We start from the raw sequence: 19,793 nt of genomic DNA on the forward strand, positions 1-19,793 counted from the left end.
GAGCCCCAGGGTTCAATCCCTGGTTGGGGAATTAAGATCACACAAGCTGAGCAGTGGCAAAAAAGCAGCAGCTATAAACAACATATGAACTAGATTATTAGGTAATATTAGGAAGGAACTGACATTAACTTTCTTAAACATGGTAACATAGGAGATATTAGTGTATCATATAGTATACCAAAGTACTCTGGGTGAACAGTCATGATATCTGAAATTTTCAAATAGCTCAACAACGCAGACAAAACACACAAATAAAGGTAATGTGGCAAAATTATTTAATATAAACAATGCTTGCTAGTAAACACTATATGACCAAGGTGTCAACCATTAAAAGCCATACCAATTCATAATCACTAATTCACAAACTTCATGCATTATCTAGTTGCTAGACTGCAATAGTAAATAATTGTGCTTTACAATGTGTTCTTATTTATTTTAATCAATACTCAAAGACTAGTGAAAATAAACACATACTCACACTGTACTTTTTATCTATTCTTTGATTAGTCTTCCTTAATTCACCAGATGGAGTCAAAGATGGTTTAAAATAAACAGTTCGATTTGCTGCTATGGAAACTGGCTTTGGGATCATGAGTCTCTGAACAGGGGGGTACTGAGAGTCCATCTTAGAGAGAGGCAGAAATCAAAGACAAACTTTTATTTTCATATACCAGCCACGCATGTCTAAAAATTACTTGACAACAGCTAATATAACCTAGAGACTATGACTACCTAGTTCTAGAGAAATACACAGTGGGTGCAAACAAACACTAAGAGGAAAAACTAAAAGTAAACGAATGTGTATTAACATTTATATTATTAATCTATGTAAGTACTAATTTATTTAGACATATACCTATATATACATATACTTTCAAAATGGTTTCACCAACTATTTTATTCTAAACTTAATGACTTTTCACACACACGTGACACACACAAGGAAACTTCTGCAGAGCATTCTGAATACTCTAAGCTTTTACAGGATGAATTTCAAATATATGAACCAAAATTGATTTTGCCACATTTTCCCCAAATTACTATCTATATTTTCTTCACTTATAAATATTTAACTAGGCGACCCACTCCAGTACTTTTGCCTGGAGAATCCCATGGATGGAGGAGCCTGGTAGGCTATAGTCCATGGGGTCGCTAAGAGTCGGACATGACTGAGCGATTTCACTTTCACTTTTCACTTTCATGCATTGGAGAAGGAAATGGCAGCCCATTCCAGTGTTCTTGCCTGGCGAATCCCAGGGACGGGGGAGCCTGGTGGGCTGCCATCTATGGGGTCGCACAGAGTCAGACATAACTGAAGCGACTTAGCAGCAGCAGCTATGAAAACTTTAATTGCTTAAAATGTGTGCAAATCTCTCCAAATAAACTTTCCTCCATTGTTATTTAAAAACCAAGTCTTTACAATTTAAGTCTAATTAGTAAAGCACGGTGAAGAATTCCAAATCTTAAGATGAACTGGCTTTGTTATCGAAGAACACAAGTGTTATGTCAACGTCTTTTGGTACACTGAAACACAGCAAAACTCCAGTTGGTGTGAGATGACTATAAAGCCAAGAGCTTCTACTTTGTCCAAAGATTGTAATACTATGAATACAGTCCTTTCACCCAGCAGCAGCTGTGAACAATGTTGGTTTCCAGGGCAAAGCCTCCATCTAGTCCCTAGCTCTTCCCTAAATCCTCATCACAAATGTGATCCTACAATTCAATGAGAAAGTCTATTTTGTAGACTGTTTTGATTGCAACTGTGAAACCTGAACAACAATACTGTATCCTGGCCTTTTTATTTCCTAGCATCGCTACCAAAAGTTTACTGAAACTATTGTTGTCGTCGTTCACTTGTGTCAGACTCTTGCAACCCCATCAACTTATACTATACTCAATCACTAATAAAATTTTTGTTGATGAAAACTTCTCTTATGACACAATTTTAAAATTTTACTTCTTTTTAAACAATCTGATATTTAGAAAAGCAGATAATGGCTTAACTTAATCCCATTACAGCAGCCAATAATGAATTCCCTCTTGCTTTATTACAAATGTCTGAAAGGGAAAGTCTTTGCGACCCAACGGACTATACAGTCTATGGAATTCCCCAGGGCAGGATACTGGAGTGGGTAGCCTTTCCCTTCTCCAGGGGATCTTCCCAACCCAGGGATCGAACCTAGATCTCCCACACTGCAGGAGGATTCTTGACCAGCTGAGCCATAAGGTAATACTAAAAACTGAGAAATAATGCTATCCCAAGAAAAAGCTCAATTAATATTTTCTTTTCTGCATCAGAACTGCAGTAAAATAATTGTCATTTACCAGTATCTTGAACACAGTTCCTACAATTAATTCAGAGATTTATGATAATTTTAATCAATTACTCCTGAGGGAACCTGGTGGTGTAATAAATGCTTTACAAGGAATGATGTGGGAATCTGCTTTCCTTTAAGGGCACTTAGCCATAAATATAACTGACAAAAATTATACCTCTTTAACCTTAACTATCAAGCATTTCCCACAATAAAACCCCAAACTAATTTTAACCAAATAGAATGTGATAAAAAGGTTTATCAAGATATAACTATTATATTTTTCATTAGCTCTGCTGTCTTGGCTGACTGATGGAAGAAGATGCAAACTGGAAATCCTATCACACATAACTGATTTGACATGTTTATGAGGAAAACTTACAAAGTAACCATGTTCAATGAGAACTTTAGTTCACTGAACTGCTAATTAAACATGTCAAGCTCTGTTCACGCCTATCTTCATTTATCAAAAGATAAGAGTTACTCATATAAAAGACAGCCAGAAATATACAAAATAGTTAACTAATAAGAACCTACTGTACAGCACAGGGAACTCAAGACTGTAACAACCTATATGGGAAAAGAACCTAAAAAAAGAGGGAATCCATGTATATGCATAACTGATTCACTTTGCTGTATACCTGAAACTAACACAACACTGTAAATCAACTATAAAAAAAAAAGACTGCCAGGATACTGAGAATAACTGCCAGTACCTTAGATAAATACTAAAGAAGGCTTACCTTTTCCCTTTTGGCCTGAAAGTCTGTGGTGGTATCCATCCCACTCCTATCAAGAGGCTAAACAAATAAAATACCATTAGAATGGACGGGAAACTGAAAAATATGGTATCACCAACATGTGAAAATGTACCTCTTTAAAGATTTCAAAGTCAACTTACAGAATTCAGAGGAGAAGAAAAAACAGATGGAATTCTTTTTGCATCCTGTTAATATTGAAATAACAAAATTAAGATTTCTCACTAAGCTTAAATTTTCCTATATTCCTGAATCTAATTGTGATTTTAAAAACTTACCGCTAGAGGACTTGACATCTTCTCCAAGGACTGCAATATCCTCCGAGCTGTTGAACTGGTCACACCATAGGCCTGTGCATTGGGCTGCTTAGCTTTCATTTGTCTTCTGACTGGTGCCTATAATGTAAACCTTGAGTTATTTGTTGGAACTTTATACTCTAAAGCACAAATTTCAGAGAGTGAAAATAACTATGAAACAGAATTTTATGTGCAAAGTGAAAAAGAATTAACTGTTAACATCAACCTGTCTTTGGGTGGTGTCATTAAGCTCATGTTCAACTTTTTTTCTTTATGCCTTAATTGAAAATTTCAATTCTCTGAATCCTGTGAGGGGCGAGGGAGGTTTGGAGGACTCAAGAGTACCTGATTTCAGGACTTACTACAAAGATATAGTAATCAAGACAAAAGAACAGTGTTGACAAAAGGATACACACACACACACACACACACACACACACACACATCAAAAGAATAGAAAGTCCAGAAATAGAGCCACATATATGGTCAATTCATTTTCAAAAAAGGTGCAAAGACAATTCAATGGATAAAGTACAATCTTATCAACAGTACGTACGAGAAAAAATGGACATTCATTTGTTTAAAAGAATGAATCTTGATCCACACTTCATACTATACATAAAAATTTTAACTCAAAATGAATCAAAGGTCTAAATTAAAACCTAAAACTATAAAGCTTTTAAAAGAAAACAGAAGAAAATCTCTGTGACCTTGGGTTGGGTAAAAATTTCTAGACATGACACCAAAGGCATGAACTATAAAAGGAAAAAAAAAAACAACAAAAAACCTGATACGCTGAATGTCATCAAAAGTAAAAACTTCTCTTAACAAGGTATTGTTAAGATAAGCCAGAGAATGGGAGAAAATATATGCAAAACATATATCTAATAAAGGACATACATCCTGAATAATGAATTCTCAAAACTCATGAATAAGAAAAAAAATCTTATTTAAAAATGAGCAAAAGGGACAGATTAAATTGCCAAAGGGGATTAACAGGTGTACCCTTCCATATATAAAATAAGTCACAAGGATGTAATGTATACATAGTGAATATATTCAACAATATTTTAACAACTTTGTATGGCAATGGATAGTAACTGGTCTTGTGGTTACTTCATAATGTATAAAAATATCAAGCCACTATGTTGCATACCTAAAATTAATATTTCATATTGTAACTCAATAAAAAATTTAGATTTTTATTAATGGGCAACATTTGTACACGTACTTCACCCCAGGTATACTGATGGTAAATAAGCACCATCATGGTCATTAGAGAAATGCAAAACCACAGTAAGTTGGAATTATCACTACATGCCTATAAAAAATTGATGACAAGTGCTGACAGTATGGTGAGAACGCAAAGGGGTAGCACCCACTTTGGAAAACACTCCAGTGGTTTATTATAAAATTAATGTATATACCATGTGACTCAGCAATCCAACTTCTAGGAATATACCCAAGAGAAATGAAAATTAATGTTCATAGCAGTTTTATTCACAATAGACAAAAATTAGAAATAATCTAAGCATCCTTTTACTAGTGAGTAGATAAGCAAACTGTATTAACTGCAACAAAAAGGAATTAACTACTGATATATGCAAATACAGACTGATCTGCATAATGCATGTGTATTATGCTAAATAGAATAAGCCACATTCAAAAAAATACACAGTATACGATTAAATTTATGACATCCTGGGGGAAAAAAAAAAAGAAAACTACAGGAAAAGAAAACAGATACTGGTTGCCAAGAGGTGGAAGTACAAAGAAGGGTTGACTACAGAGTTTCACAAGAATGTTTTGGTGTGATGGAAATGTTTATTCAGTATTTTGAGTGCAGAAGTAGTTATTCAACTGTATGTGTTTAGTTAAAATACAAATACTGTGATAAGGGTAAATTCTACTGTATGTTACATACACCTCAACTTTTTAAAAAAGGAATTAACTACCATACTTTCTAAAACACACACACAAAAATAACGGATAAAATGTTCACTTTGGTGCAAAATAATATTAATATAGTTCCTAAATGAAAAGAATGCAATCCAGTTTTATCATTTCGCCAAAGAATAAATGGACCCCAACTTTTTGAGTGACAACAGTTAACTTATTTTTAAAAGAAAAAAAGGTATAAGCCCCCTTCTATTCAAACCGACCTGATACGGTGTGTTTCGTAGTTTAGACTGTCTTACAGCGGCTGCTGCCCCACCATATGTTGTTTTTCCAGGGTAAAAAGGAGAATCTCCAAGTTGACTTGTTTTAAAAATTGAAGAGTTCCCAAGTGACTGCACAGAAACATAACGATAAATTATAAGACAAGACCTCAAAACTAATGTGGTTAAATCAAATCAAATTAGGACTCACAGGAGAAAGTGCTCCAAAGGCAGACAAGTTGAATGCTGGTTTTTTTGAGCTGGTGGCAGTGTGCTGTGAGAATGAATGAGAACGTTCAGCCTCTGGGGACCACAGAGGTGGCACCGAAGTGTTCTTTGAAACAGCTATATCTGAAATAAAAATATGCAATGCACAGTAATAACACTATAACAAGGCCTATGTTTTTATAAATATAAAATGAAAATGACAGCCAAGTTAGAAAAAAATTATCCCATGAAATTTATTTTCTACTACCAAAATTATTTACTACCAAATGCCAAGAATACCTTTATCAGAAGCTCTTGAAGAAAAACCACTGGTGGTTGAGATGTTATCATCATCATGCTGAGAGGTAGAATCTTTAATTTCCTTTACGAGGGAAAATCCAGAACTGCCGATGGGGAATGCCGAAGATGTGGAGGGCTGACAGTGTAATGCAGGAGAGTCCAACATGGAGAAATTCAAATGGCTCCGATGAAGAGAAGGCCTTGTTAATACATCTGGATAATTTGAAGCGGTACTAGTTGTTGAGGGTTCTAAAGAGAACAGCAATAACATTATTAACACTCAGTTTAGAAAAAGCAATGTACTATCAAAATAAAAGTGTTTGTTTCAAGAAAATATACTATATAATAAACATAACTTCCATTCAAAACACTGAAGCCTCCTGTGATAAGCCCAATTTAAGATATTCTTTAGCCAAACAAGGTTTTCCACTAACTGAAATTAACTTGCCTAGCCTACTGCCAAAATACACTTTAGTGATGAAATATACTTGTAAACAAATTTGGCAAAGTAGCAAAATACAAAATCAACATGCAAAAATCAGTTTTGTTCTATACATTAACAATGAAAAATAAGAAAATTATTCCATTAACAGTAGCATCAAAAAGAATAAAACACTTAGGAAACTGACTAAGGAAGTGAAAGAACTTGCAAGATGAAAACTACAAAACATGACTGAAAGAAATTTAAGATGTAAATAAATGGAAAAACATCCCATGTTCTTAGACTGAAAGACCTAAAATTGTTAAAATGTCAATACTACCCAAAGTGATCTGCAGAGTCAATGCAATTTCTTTAAAAAAAAAAAAAAAAACAAAACCCAATGATCCTTTTTTGATGAAATATAAAAATTCGTCCTAAAATTCCTATTGAATCTCAATTGACCCCTAACGACCAAAATAATCCTGAAAAAGAACAACAAGAATGGAGATGTCACACTTCCTGATTTCAAAAAATCATTACAAAACAGCAATCAAAGGCATGGTGCTGGCCTAAAGACAGACATGTAGACCAAAAGCATAGAACAGAGAGCCAAGAAATAAACCCTTACACACATGATCAAATGATCCCTGACAGAGCACCAACACCAGTCAATGGAAAGAATCGTTTCTTCAATAAATAATTTGGGGAAAACTGGATATCCACAGGCAAAAGAAGGAAACTGGACCCTTTCCTACACCATACACAAAAATAAGCACTAAATGATTAAAGATCTAAACATAAGACTCCAAAATATAAAGTTTACAGAAAAAAAAACAGAAAAGCTTTAAGATGCTGATCTTGGCAATGATTTCTCAGATATGACAGGCAATAAAAGAAAAAAGACATGTGGGACTGTATCAAACTAAAAAACTTTTGAGCACTAAGACATGATAATCAAGAGGGAAAAGGCAACTTAAGGAATAAAAGAAATAGAAATAAAAATAGAAAATGTTTGCAAATCATATATATGATAAGGTGTCAATATCCAGAACATATAAAGGACTCGTACAATAAGAAATCAAACTATCTGATTAAAAATTGGGCAAAGGACTTGAACAGACTCTTGTCCAAAGATGATACACAGTCAACAAGCATATGGAAAGATTCTCAACATTTCTAAACAGAGATATGCATATCGAAACCAGTGAGATACCACTTCACACTCCTAAGGACAGCTACTATCACAAAGAATTAAAAACAGAATTACCACACGACCCAACAACTCCACTTCTGGATATATATCCAAAAGAACTGAGAGTCTCAAAGAGATCTGTATAACCATGTTTGTAACAGCATTATTCACAAGAGCCAAAGTTGGAAGAAACCTAAGTGTCCATCAACAGATGAATGAATAATGTGATAAATACATACAATGAATATTATTGTTGTAAAAAGGAAATAAATTCCGATACATAGAACGATGTGAATGAACTCTGAAGACATTCTGCTAAGTGAAGTGAGTCAGTCACTGAAGGAGAAATATTTACGATTCTACTCATTTGAAGTATGCAGTCAAAGTCATAGCAAAAGTACAATGGTGTCTGCCAGGGGCTGAGGGGAAGGGAATGGGAAATTAGTGTTTAATGTAATAATTTCTTACCAAGTTTGCTCAAGTTAAGGGAGAAACTGGCAGGAGCTTCAAAATTTACTGGTATTGGCACTTACACCTATTGGTATCTAAAAATTATCATATTTCAATTATCTCCACAGTCAGGATTCGTATACACATAGGCTGAAATGTTTCTTACAGCATGAAGTATCCTAATTTTGTAGTAGATCCTAAAAGTGGTTTTTACTGACCCATTCTCTCACCCCCGCAGCAGTTTATCCCATGGGATGTTTTCAAGCTATTGGCAGACATCTACTCAATTTAGTATATACAGAAGCCATAGAGAAAAAGCAAGCTAGTACGATACACTTCTACTGGAAGGTATGCTGCTAACAGCAATGCCAGTTTTTTAGGTTTATACAGCTTCCTTACCCTCTAAACCAGGCCCAATAAAGGACACATTTGGGGACAGTAAGACTAAATTAGGTCATGTCATCTACAGATTCACATCAGCCATAAATGCTCCGTTTCTGAGAGCACACCTATGATATCACAGTGTTAATCAGCCAGTACAGTCTAAACTTCAGTCCACGGCTGACCAGCATGTTATATGCACCATTGTGGGCGTCCCCCTCAGAGGCTTGAACTCTTACTGAATCGATAAAAATCTATCCTCTACATTATTTGAGGTTCTCCTCACTGATTAATGCCATTAACTGAGTAAAAGAAATCTAGACACCTCATGGCTCACCATCATTAAAACACACAATACAAGGAGGTACATAAAAGCAGAAAGCTGCAGACAGCAGATATCAAAGAGGCTGCAGATTCTATAACTGTTCATTTGAAGGATGTGCTATTTGAAGGATGTACAATATTCTCCTGGTCCAGTTACTATTAATATATGAGTTACACTGGTAATTAGTAAGCAACATGCAGGATTGTTACATCTGATTTTACACTGCTTTAAGAGCAAGTATGTCTAAGTTGTTTTGAGAACGCACTGTCAAATTTAAGAATAATGTTTCACAGAGTAAACAAAGTGATTTAGATAGTTATCTAATAAGATCTACATTCATCACACAGGAGAGTTGTTAATTGATACTGTAGTCACACAGTATGTGGCTGTAAGTACTGAATAGTTTGAGAAAGACGGAGGCAGACTGTCAAAAGAGATCTGCCTAGAACTTACAGATTTTAAGACAGGAGCAGGAGTCAGCTCTAAGACAAGACAGAGGGAAAAATGCCACCAAGTTTCTGAAGTTAGTATCAAAAGCTGCTCACAACTTGCTTATAAATCAGAGGAGTTCGAATGAGAAGGTGGGTAAACAGATGTGGGAACGAGGAAAACAAAGTCAGCCATGCGCTGGCTGTCCTTGAAACTGGCAACAGGTCCGAGGGGTTTACTGTACTATCCCCCTCCTTCCTTCTGTCGTTTGAAAATTTCCATAATAATTTAAATTTAGAAATTATTCACAAAGGTGTGTGTACTATGTATATATATAATAGAAAGCTACTGTGTAAACTTAATAATATAATGAATAAAATCCAAGTGGGAATGAACCTTGGCAGACCACTGCCATCATTTCAACAAAAGTACAAACACACAAACAAAAAGGAACCTCACAGCTGTACAATGAGACACTCCATTTATCTCACACCTAAACTGAATTCTTCAAGTTAGTTAATCCCCACAAGCATTAGGATGGAAAAAGCTTCAGTCACGGTAGATATATGGTGGTGCACACTACAAGTCTCTAGTCAAAAGAGAGAAGTTGGGGTCCCATTCGATGTCAGAAAAGAGAATGACACAGAAGCAGTCACCCTAGAGACCTACCAAGTAAAACCTCCAGATGGTTGCTGGTAATGTATTAGAAAGAGATCTTGAAAAGTACACATATTAAAACTCCCTGCTGCTGCTGCTAAGTCGCTTCAGTCGTGTCCGACTCTGTGCAACCCCATAGACGGCAGCCCACCAGGCTCCCCCATCCCTGGGATTCTCCATGCAAGAACACTGGAGTGGGTTGCCATTTCCTTCCCCAATGCGTGAAAGTGAAGTTGCTCAGTCGTGTCCGACCTCAGCGACCCCATGGACTGCAGCCTTCCAAGCTCCTCCATCCATGGGATTTTCTAGGCAAGAGTACTGGAGTGGGGTGCCACTGCCTTCTCCTAAAACTCCCTAAGTTACTCTAATAAAAAAGACTAAACCAAATTGAGTATCACTAAGAAAACTTAGATTTGCCACTTCTCCAAAATAAGAATCCCTCTTTCAGCCCATTTCACGCTCACTAGTTCTCACTAAAAGCAAATCAGGCAGGAAAATAAGTTACTAAGTATACCAAAATTAATAGGTACATATTCACATCAATTATTGAGGCAAGACAAGACTTAAGTTATCAAAAAAATTGCTGTAACTGGAAGTCAAAACATGCAGTGAAAGAAAACAATATATATACTGAAAAGAAATATATACTTGAGAGATAAAGTGGACCTCAAAATTTAAAACTTTTGTGCTTCAAAGGACACCATCAAGAAGCTAAAATGGGAGAAAAGTGTTTGCAAATCATATAGAGATAAAAGACTTATATCCAGAATATGTCAAAACCCCTTTCAATTCAATTATAAAAAGAAAAATAACCTGGTGAAAAATGGAAAAGGGGGATTTGAATAGCCCATTTCTCTAAAGATATATAAATGGTCAGTAAGCACATGAAACTTATTTAACTATATGCAGAGTACATTATGAGAAACGCTGGACTGGAAGAAGCACAAGCTGGAATCAAGGTTGCCAGGAGCAATATCAATAACCTTAGATATGCAGATGACACCACCCTTATGGCAGAAAGTGAAGAAGAACTAAAAAGCCTCTTGATGAAAGTGAGAGAGGAGAGTGAAAAAGTTGGCTTAAAGCTCAACATTCAGAAAACAAAGATCATGGCATCCAGTCCCATCACTTCATGGCAAATAGATGGGGAAACAGTGTCAGACTTTATTTTTGGGGGCTCCAAAATCACTACAGATGGTGACTGCAGCCATGAAATTAAAAGACACTTACTCCTTGGAAGGAAAGTTATGACCAACCTAGATAGCATATTGAAAAGCAGACACATCACTTTGCCAACAAAGGCCCGTCTAGTCAAGGCTATGGTTTTTCCTGTAGTCATGTATGGATGTGAGAGTTGGACTGTGAAGAAAGCTGAGCGCTGAAGAATTGATGCTTTTGAACTGTGGTGTTGGAGAAGACTCTTGAGAGTCCCTTGGACTGCAAGGAGATCCAACCAGTCCATTCTGAAGGAGATCAGCCCTGGGATTTCTTTGGAAGGAATGATGCTGAAGCTGAAACTCCAGTACTTTGGCCACCTCATGCGAAGAGTTGACTCATTGGAAAAGACTCTGATGCTGGGAGGGATTGGGGGCAGGAGGAGAAGGAGATGACAGAGGATGAGATGGCTGGATGGCATCACTGCCTCGATGGACGTGAGTCTGGGTGAACTCCGGGAGTTGGTGATGGACAGGGAGGCCTGGCGTGGTGTGATTCATGGGGTCGCAAAGAGTTGGACACGACTGAGCGACTGAACTGAACTGAAGCACATGAAAAGATGCTCATTATTAGTGATCAGGGAGATGCAAATCAAAATCACGATGAGATACCACTTCACATCTACCAGAAGAGCTATATTTAAAAAAAAGAAAGAAGTAAAAAAGATATTGCATTCTTCACCCACTACCAGGGTAAAGAAATTGCATTCTTCACACAACACCGGTGGGAAGGTAAGATAGTGCAGTCATTTTAGAAAAAGTTTTTTCCTCAAAATGTTAAATTACCAGATGACCCAGCAATTCTACTCCCAGGTACCTACCCAGGAGAAAACACATCCACAAAACAACTTGCACAGGAATACTCAAAAAAGGAGTGTTCTCAATACTGCAAAAGTACAAACCACACAAATGTTCATCAACTGGTAAATGGATAAATAAAATGTAGTTTATCCAAGCCATGAAATATTATCTGGCAATAAAAAGGAAGTTCTGATACATGCTATAGCATGGATGAACCCTGAAACCATCATGTTAAGTTATAACAGATCACATATTTTATGATTCCATCTATATCAAACGTCAGTCTAGACAAATCTATAGATAAAGATTGATGGTTGCCTGGGGCTGGAGGGCAGGGATGGGTAGTGACTACTAACGGGTATAGGATTTCAGGGGAATGGGGTGGGGAAGGATGGTATCTAAAATCGACTGTGAAACACTCCGTATGTACTAAAAATCACTGAACAACAACAACAGGAAAATCACTGAACTATATACTTTAAATGGGTGAACCCATTTATGTGAAGTACGTTTCAGTAAAGCTATAAAAAATACATGAAGTGCAATGACAGAGTAATATTCCCAAATATGTCACATTCATGCGTTACCTGAAGCTACTAAATATTTGCAAACCCCACAAAAATGCCTTAAGTAAATCCAAAACACATTTAAAACAGACTAAGATTAAGGGCTTAGACTTAATCTTAGACTAACTGGGCCGTTCAGTCTAAGATTAAGGAAACAGCCCAGTTGAGCGGGCTGCAGAGGAAGGGAGCCAACTGCAGCTTCACCACACCCAAATCCACGCGCTGGGGAGCCTTACCACACTGCTCCCTTAGTCTCAGGACCCATTCACATTCACTCTCTTCAAAACCACTTATGAGCGTACAGAGGGGAACAGATTATCTTGACCAAAATCACACGACTAACAATTGGTGGTGTGAAAATTCAAACCCAATGTCTAACAGCAGAGCTGGCGCTCAACTGATACAGTATTTCAACCTCCCTTAATAAACAAAAAGCTGCTAAATTAACAAGATACCAATTTGAAGGTGATAATCACCCTTCTCCAACATGGTTTCTATACTATACAATTAGATTTACCACAGCTAGGCAATATAAAAATATTTTAGATTAAGGCATGAAAACCCATCATTCAAAACAAAACATCCACATTCTATTTACCTTCTGTATTACTGCCTGTTGGCTCAGGAGTGATTCTCCCATCATGAATGTTTGCGCTCTCCTCATCAGAGTATATATGGTCATCTTCCCTATTTTCTGGCCACTGCGGCACCTCTCTTGTGTCTGTTGAGCAGCTACATACATCTTCGTTCTTGCTGAAATATCTCTGTAGCCATCCAGGCACAATATTCTTAACAGATTCTGTAACCCTGCTAAGAATGCCCTGTTGAAGAGGAAAACATGGAAGGCAGTTTAGAAATTTATCTTTTAAAGTAAGTACCTATGTACAGAAAGCCATACCGAGCAAAATATAACTATTTCCAACAAAGTTTCCTAAATTTAGTTACTTGAGTTAACACTGACATAATGCATTTTACAAATTCTACAGACTTTATGAAATTCCTACTTTTTTCTTTCTTCTACATGCATGTATCTGTGAGCCAATAACTGCCCCAAATGGCCATATGACCCTAATCCTTAAAAAACCCCAACAGGCTTTCAACTAAACAATATACATTTTAGATTTAGTAGTAAGATATGCACTAAAATGCTATAATCCCAGACAAAAGGTAGCCATCTTGATCCCAGCATATTAAAGCAATATAAATACCTTCAACAGCTTCCTCAAGCAAATATTTTACTGTACATTCTTTAACAACAAAAATTTAGACGAATAAAAAGGCAGTAAGACAACAAATGCAACATAAAAAAATCTAAGACTTTCATTGATGGTAAAATTTTGTTATATTAAATGTTGCCTAAAAACCAAGAATTTTATTACAGTAACTTTTAAAGGGAGAAAAAAATATGGTACAACAGCTATCAGCATTATTAATTTTCATTATAGCTTTGCTATGCATCAGACACTGTTCTCAGCAGTTTATACACAGTATTCTATTTAATCCTCACAACAATTTTATAAAACTGCTTTTAACAGTGCCACTTGATGAATGAAGAGGAATAATGAAGAAATGTGCCCAAGGTACAAACACAACTGCTGCGGAATATCCAGCGTGGACTTTGGGGTCAGTAGGCTGTACTCTGATTTACTCTAGGTAAAATAAGAATAACACCCCTTCCTACTATTACTTGATAGGAATTATAAAGATCAAATGAAATAATGTGAAAGCACTTCACAATTTACTAAGTATTAACAGAAACATACACTGATAATGTCATTAGTAGTGAGAAAAAAGGCTGGCAGAAACAACCTGAGGTGAGGTAGCCAGTTTCAGGCATCAGAAAGTCACAGAAGGGGAAAAATGAGTCAGCAGGCACAAAAAAACAATAAAGTTAAGGTAGTATACATAAAGCTTGAAAGCAAACCCAAGACAAAGAGGACTTGAAAAATCCTGTCAATAGAAAAGATGGAAGATACCTCTGATATAGGCACTTGGACAGCATCTTCTGATTATCTGAAAAGGTGTAGGTAACGACTAGGAAATAAGCAATTATTTTTGCTCCAAACAGACATTCTGAACAGAGCTGTAAACTCTCTAACAACACATGAAAGCAACAGCCATGGGATACTACTGAACAACACAATTTCACTGCTCCCCTTCTCTATGCTGGTGTTACAAAGTACTAGGTTTTCTGGTAAAGATTCTATACCTACTCCAAGATTCAGTATTTATAAAAACACACATTTATTATTTTGCTATTTATATTTAAATATTTATTTACTCCCCCATATTCCAAAATACTTGAAAGCGCTTTCAAGATATAAATTTTCAGAAAGGCATACTTTAAAAAACATATGTGTCTACTGATTTATTTGGCTGCACTGGATCTTAGTTGTGGCATGCAGGATCTAGTTACCTAACCAGGGATTGAACCTGAGCCCCCTGCACTGGTAACATGGAGTCTTTAGCCACTGGACCACCAGGGAAGTACCCAAAAGGCATACCTGATATGAAGCACTACAGGAAAAATTTGTATAGTTATGTAAAATAAGTCTTGCGTAGACTTCCTCTAAGGTATTTAGCTACTAAAAGTATTAAGAGATTCCTGTGATCTCTATTCACCTAAGGAGGCAAGTACATCACAAATTAAATTAACACCATCTTTAACCAAAGGTCACTTATGTGGCAGCATTAGGGAACCCGCCTGCCAATACAAGAGATGTTGAGAGGCAGGTTCGATCCCTGGGTTGGGAAGATCCCCTGGAGGAAGGAGGGCATGGCAATCCACTCCAGTACTTTTGCCTGGAGAATCTCGCCGAGGGCTATACAGTCCATAGGGTCACTAAGAGCAGGACACAAATGAAGCGACTTAACACGCACACATGCGTAGGTATTGTTGAGAATAAACCAGTAAAAATTTAACAGTCAAAATAGATATAACTGAAACTCATGAATTTTGCTTGCAGACCCTCTTTCCTAAACTAAAATGTAACCAATTTATTTAACCACAGTGCAGAGCAGCTTAGTATAAGACTACAGTGAGAGAGAGAGAGGAAATATTAGCAGCACAATGAAAGAAAGCACAATGTGCTTGACAGAAATAATGAAATAAGGATGTTAAAACTGACCTGGAAACACTATCAGAAAGAAATATTCCCCATACTTCAATATCCCTCTACAGGGTAAATGATCCTAAGTCATCAAGAAAATCAAGAAAAGTTATAGTAAGCTCAGTAAACCCTAATTCTCATGGTTACCAAGATGTGGTCCCTTCACCGTTTATATCAACATCTTCTCAGGCCGCATTCCAGCCCGACTAAATCCAGGAGGTAGGACTCACCTGTTTTAACAAACCCTCACAAGTGATTCTGGTGTATGCTATATTTCTGAGAACCACCAATCTAGTTAAAGAGATTAGGAAATTAAATACATTTCAGGAAATCACAATACAATTACCTCTACAAGAGGTGAATAAAATTATGTATACTTAAATCTTAATATTCAGTTACCTGGAACATGTATATGTAGAGCACTAGTCAGACACTAATTAAAATATATCAAAATACTATGTAACCAATCAGAAAAACAAAGCTTAGAGGAGACAGTGCTGAATACAATGTGGCTTACATAACTATTTCCTGAGCATTTCCCAACTTTAGCCATGATTTTTACCTGTACTGTTACTTAACGGTTTTCTATATGTGTGTGTGTGTGTGTGTTAGTCGCTCAGTCACGTCCAACTCTTTGCGACCCCATGGACTGTAGCCTGCCAGGCTCCTCTGTCCATGGAATTCTCCAGCGAAGAATACTGGAGTGGGTTGCCATTTCCTTCTCCAGGGGATCTTCCCAACCCAGGGATCGAACCCAGGTCTCCAGCATTGAAGGCAGATTCTTTACTCTCTGAGCCACTAGGAAAGCCACCAGGAAGTTTATTTCTCTTAATAAACAGCTCTTTCTACACAATAAAATCTACCAAATCACAGATTTGATTCTGTACCAGTCCTCACTTGCACTTCCCTGACACCATCTTCGATGACTGTCTCAACAAAGTGGCTCATGAGAGATTCTGGAGGTCATTAGCTATCAGAGGAGGAAGGAAAGTGAAGTCTCTCTTCCTGGGCTCTCTCTGCTCAAACACCCTATCTTTAAAACTACAGCTCCAGCCAGCCAGCCCTTGCTCCACTCCAGTTACACAGTTTCTTCCCTTTATTTGTCTAGTCCTAGCAGTGGCGGCAGCTTCCCACTACTGCTAGTCTCTGAGCATCCTGCTAGCCTCTATGTATTCCTTTAACCACCAGCATTTATCTTTGAGCAGACTCTTAAAAGAAATTTCAGCTGGAATTAACTGTTTCTTGCTGGGTCCTTAACTGATAGAGCAGTGTACTTTTGCTAAATTTGTTTTCTAATTAACATGAAAATTAAAGTCAGCCCGGTCATTGGATTCATCTTCTTTAGCAACAATGGAACACATGTGCTACATTCGGGGAACACACATTTTTTTTGGCCGTATGTTGGTATCTTAGTTCCCAGTGAAAGTCAAAGTCGCTCAGTCCTATCCAACTCTTTGTGACCCCATGGACTATACAGTCTGTGGAATTCTCCAGGCCAGAATACTGGAACGGGTAGCCTTTCCCTTCTCCAGGGGAATCTTCCCAACCCAGGGATCGAACCCAGGTCTCCCACATTGCAGGCAGATGCTTTACTGAGCCACAAGGGAAGCCCTTAGTTCCCAGACCAGGGATCAAACCCGGAGCACCGGCAGTGAAAGCACTAAGTCCTAACCAGTAGACCACCAGGGAATTCCCCAGGAAGCACTTATTACCCAAAAGTTACATCCAACTTTTATCTCTATAAAACAGTACATAAATGGACCAGGAAAGAGGCTTATCCTGATGAATATTTTAAAATCTTATCTAACTCACAGAGGTAAAAGCAAACATTGTTTTACTTCATTCAATTACTTTAATCAATACTTATTGATCATACACTACATGTCAGGCAAGAACATGGGATAAAGCAGGGAACAAGTTCCTGCCCTCTTGGAACTTAGATTCTAAGTTAGGGAGACAAAAAGTGTAACGTGTAACGCACACGATATGGTGATTTGGTGCTATGGACAACAACAAAGCAGAAAAGCGAAACGGGGCAGCTGTTTTATACAGGCAAAGACCTGAAAAAAGGGAGGAAGGCGCGCTGCACATTTCTAGTAGAGAAGTATTATAGACTGAGGAAGTAAAAAGTGCCAAGACTCAAATGTAGAAGTGTCCTTGGCACATGCTATCCAAGCTTCCAGTAACTTTGTTAATAAATGCTTAATCTAATAGACTTGAAATAACTATACTTAAATCCTTCAAAATTCCCCTTCGATCATTTGGGTGTGTGTATGCATGCACGTGTGAGAGAGAGAGAGAATCCATATGCAAACCTTTTGTTCCAAAACCTAAAACAGTGGTCCTCAAACTCTAAGTCTTCAGACCAGCAGCCTTGGTGTCACCTAGGATCATGTTAGAAATGGAAATCTGTTTTAACAGGCTCTTGAGGTGATTCTTATGCAAATTAAAGTTTGAAGAACACTGTACTAAAATCATCTAAAAATTCAGTTACAGGTTTCCCAGCTAAGGCCATGATAAACATAACCGTGAAAATAAGCTTAACAACAAAATTAACTATTTCTGACATTATTTCAAATGCCATGCCACTTATATCAATTTTCAAAACTATCTACTTTATAGTATGAATTCTGAAAAATTAAACATAGGAGAGAAGTAAAACATAAAAAAGCATACTTCTGAATCTATTTTATTCCCAGTTAAAGACAACTTCTGCTTTATTGACTATGCCAAAGCCTTTGACTGTGTGGATCATGACAAACTGCAGAAAATTCTTAAAGAGATGGGAATACCAGACCACCTTAGTTGCCTCCTGAGAAATCTGTAAGCCGGTCAAGAACCAACAGTTAGAACCAGAGATGGAACAACAGACTGGTTCCAAATCTGAAAAGGACTATGTCAAAGCTGCATACTGTCACCCTACTTATTTAACTTATATGCAGAGTTCATCATGAGAAATGCCAGGCTGGATGAAGCACAAGCTGGAATCAAGATTGCTGGCAGAAATATCAATAACCTCAGATATGCAGATGACACCACCCTTATAGCAGAAAGCAAAGAGGAACTGAAGAGCCTCTTGATGAAAGTGAAGAGGAGAGTGAAAAAGCTGGCTTAAACTCAACATTCAAAAAACTAAGATCCCAGCATCTGGTCCCATAAATTCATGGCAAACAGATGCAGAAACAATGGAAACAGTGAGAGACTTTACTTTTGGGGGCTCCAAAATCACTGCAGGTGGTGACTGCAGCCATAAAATCAAAAGACGCCTCTCCTTGAAAGAAAAGCTATGATCAATCTAGACATCATATTAAAAAGCAGAGACAGTACTTTGCCAACAAAGGTCCATGTAGTCGAAACTATGATTTTTCCAGTAGTCACATACAGATGTGAGAGCTGGACCATAACAGAAGGCTGAACGCTGAAGAACTGATGCTTTTGACCTATGGTGTTAGAGAAGACTCTTCAGAGTCCCTTGGACTGCAAGGAGAGCAAACCAGTCCATCCTAAAGGAGATCAGTCCTGAATATTCATTGGAAGGACTGATGCTGAAGCGTCAACACTTTGGCCAACTGTTGAGAAGAACTGACTCATTGTTAAAGACCCTGATGCTGGGAAAGACCGAAGGCAGGAGAAGGGGATGACAGAGGATGAAATGGTTGGATGGCATCACCGACTCAATGGACATGAGTTTAAGCAAGCTCCGGGAGCCGGTGATGGACAGGGAGGTCTGGCATGCTGCAGTCCATGGGGTCGCAAAGAGTTGGACACAACTGAGCAACTGAACTGAACTGAAAGACTTAACACATTTATTTATAGTAAATAATCAACTACCAGATACTAGAAGTTTAAAGAACAGCTCCTGCATTGCTGGTGGATTCTTCACTGTCTGAGCCACCAAGGAAGCCCTAAAGAACTGCTAGGGAAAAGAAATCTCCTGATCACGCAGAGAACAAGGCAGACAAAGGGTAAGAAACCCTATATATACCATACAGATTTGGAGAAGCACTTCCTTGGCTGGCAATTTTTATGAATTTCAGTCACTAATAGGAGTCAGGAAAAAAAAGAAGAGCTAGAAAAAGGGAAAAATCGTTTTCTTACCAAAGGTTTCTTAGACTGTATTAGCAAATAAGGGCCTTCTTATTGAGATAAAGGTTATTATTTCAATAACCTTTTCAAGAGTTATTTAGATAAGACGTTTCAGGTCTTTCCAAG

General features: G+C 37.4%; 1 protein-coding gene across 8 annotated transcripts in view; it reads right to left on the reverse strand.

Annotated features, from left to right (window-relative positions):
* Window positions 1-19,793, reverse strand: part of NUP153 (nucleoporin 153) — an 80,767-nt gene that overhangs the window by 42,906 nt on the left and 18,068 nt on the right. For all 8 annotated transcript variants that reach the window (XM_044927539.2, XM_044927536.2, XM_044927532.2 and 5 more), the window contains exons 2-9: window positions 13,070-13,292; window positions 6,036-6,284; window positions 5,740-5,879; window positions 5,532-5,660; window positions 3,352-3,468; window positions 3,217-3,261; window positions 3,059-3,115; window positions 479-625 (exon numbers count right to left, since the gene is read on the reverse strand). In XM_044927539.2, the coding sequence (XP_044783474.2) occupies window positions 479-625; window positions 3,059-3,115; window positions 3,217-3,261; window positions 3,352-3,468; window positions 5,532-5,660; window positions 5,740-5,879; window positions 6,036-6,201 (801 nt within the window). In that variant the 5' untranslated portion in view covers window positions 6,202-6,284; window positions 13,070-13,292. The remainder of the gene's footprint in view (window positions 1-478; window positions 626-3,058; window positions 3,116-3,216; window positions 3,262-3,351; window positions 3,469-5,531; window positions 5,661-5,739; window positions 5,880-6,035; window positions 6,285-13,069; window positions 13,293-19,793) is intronic.

The sequence above is a fragment of the Bubalus bubalis genome, chromosome 2 (genome assembly GCF_019923935.1).
Source record: "Bubalus bubalis isolate 160015118507 breed Murrah chromosome 2, NDDB_SH_1, whole genome shotgun sequence".
In the NCBI taxonomy this organism is placed as follows: Eukaryota; Metazoa; Chordata; class Mammalia; order Artiodactyla; family Bovidae; genus Bubalus; species Bubalus bubalis.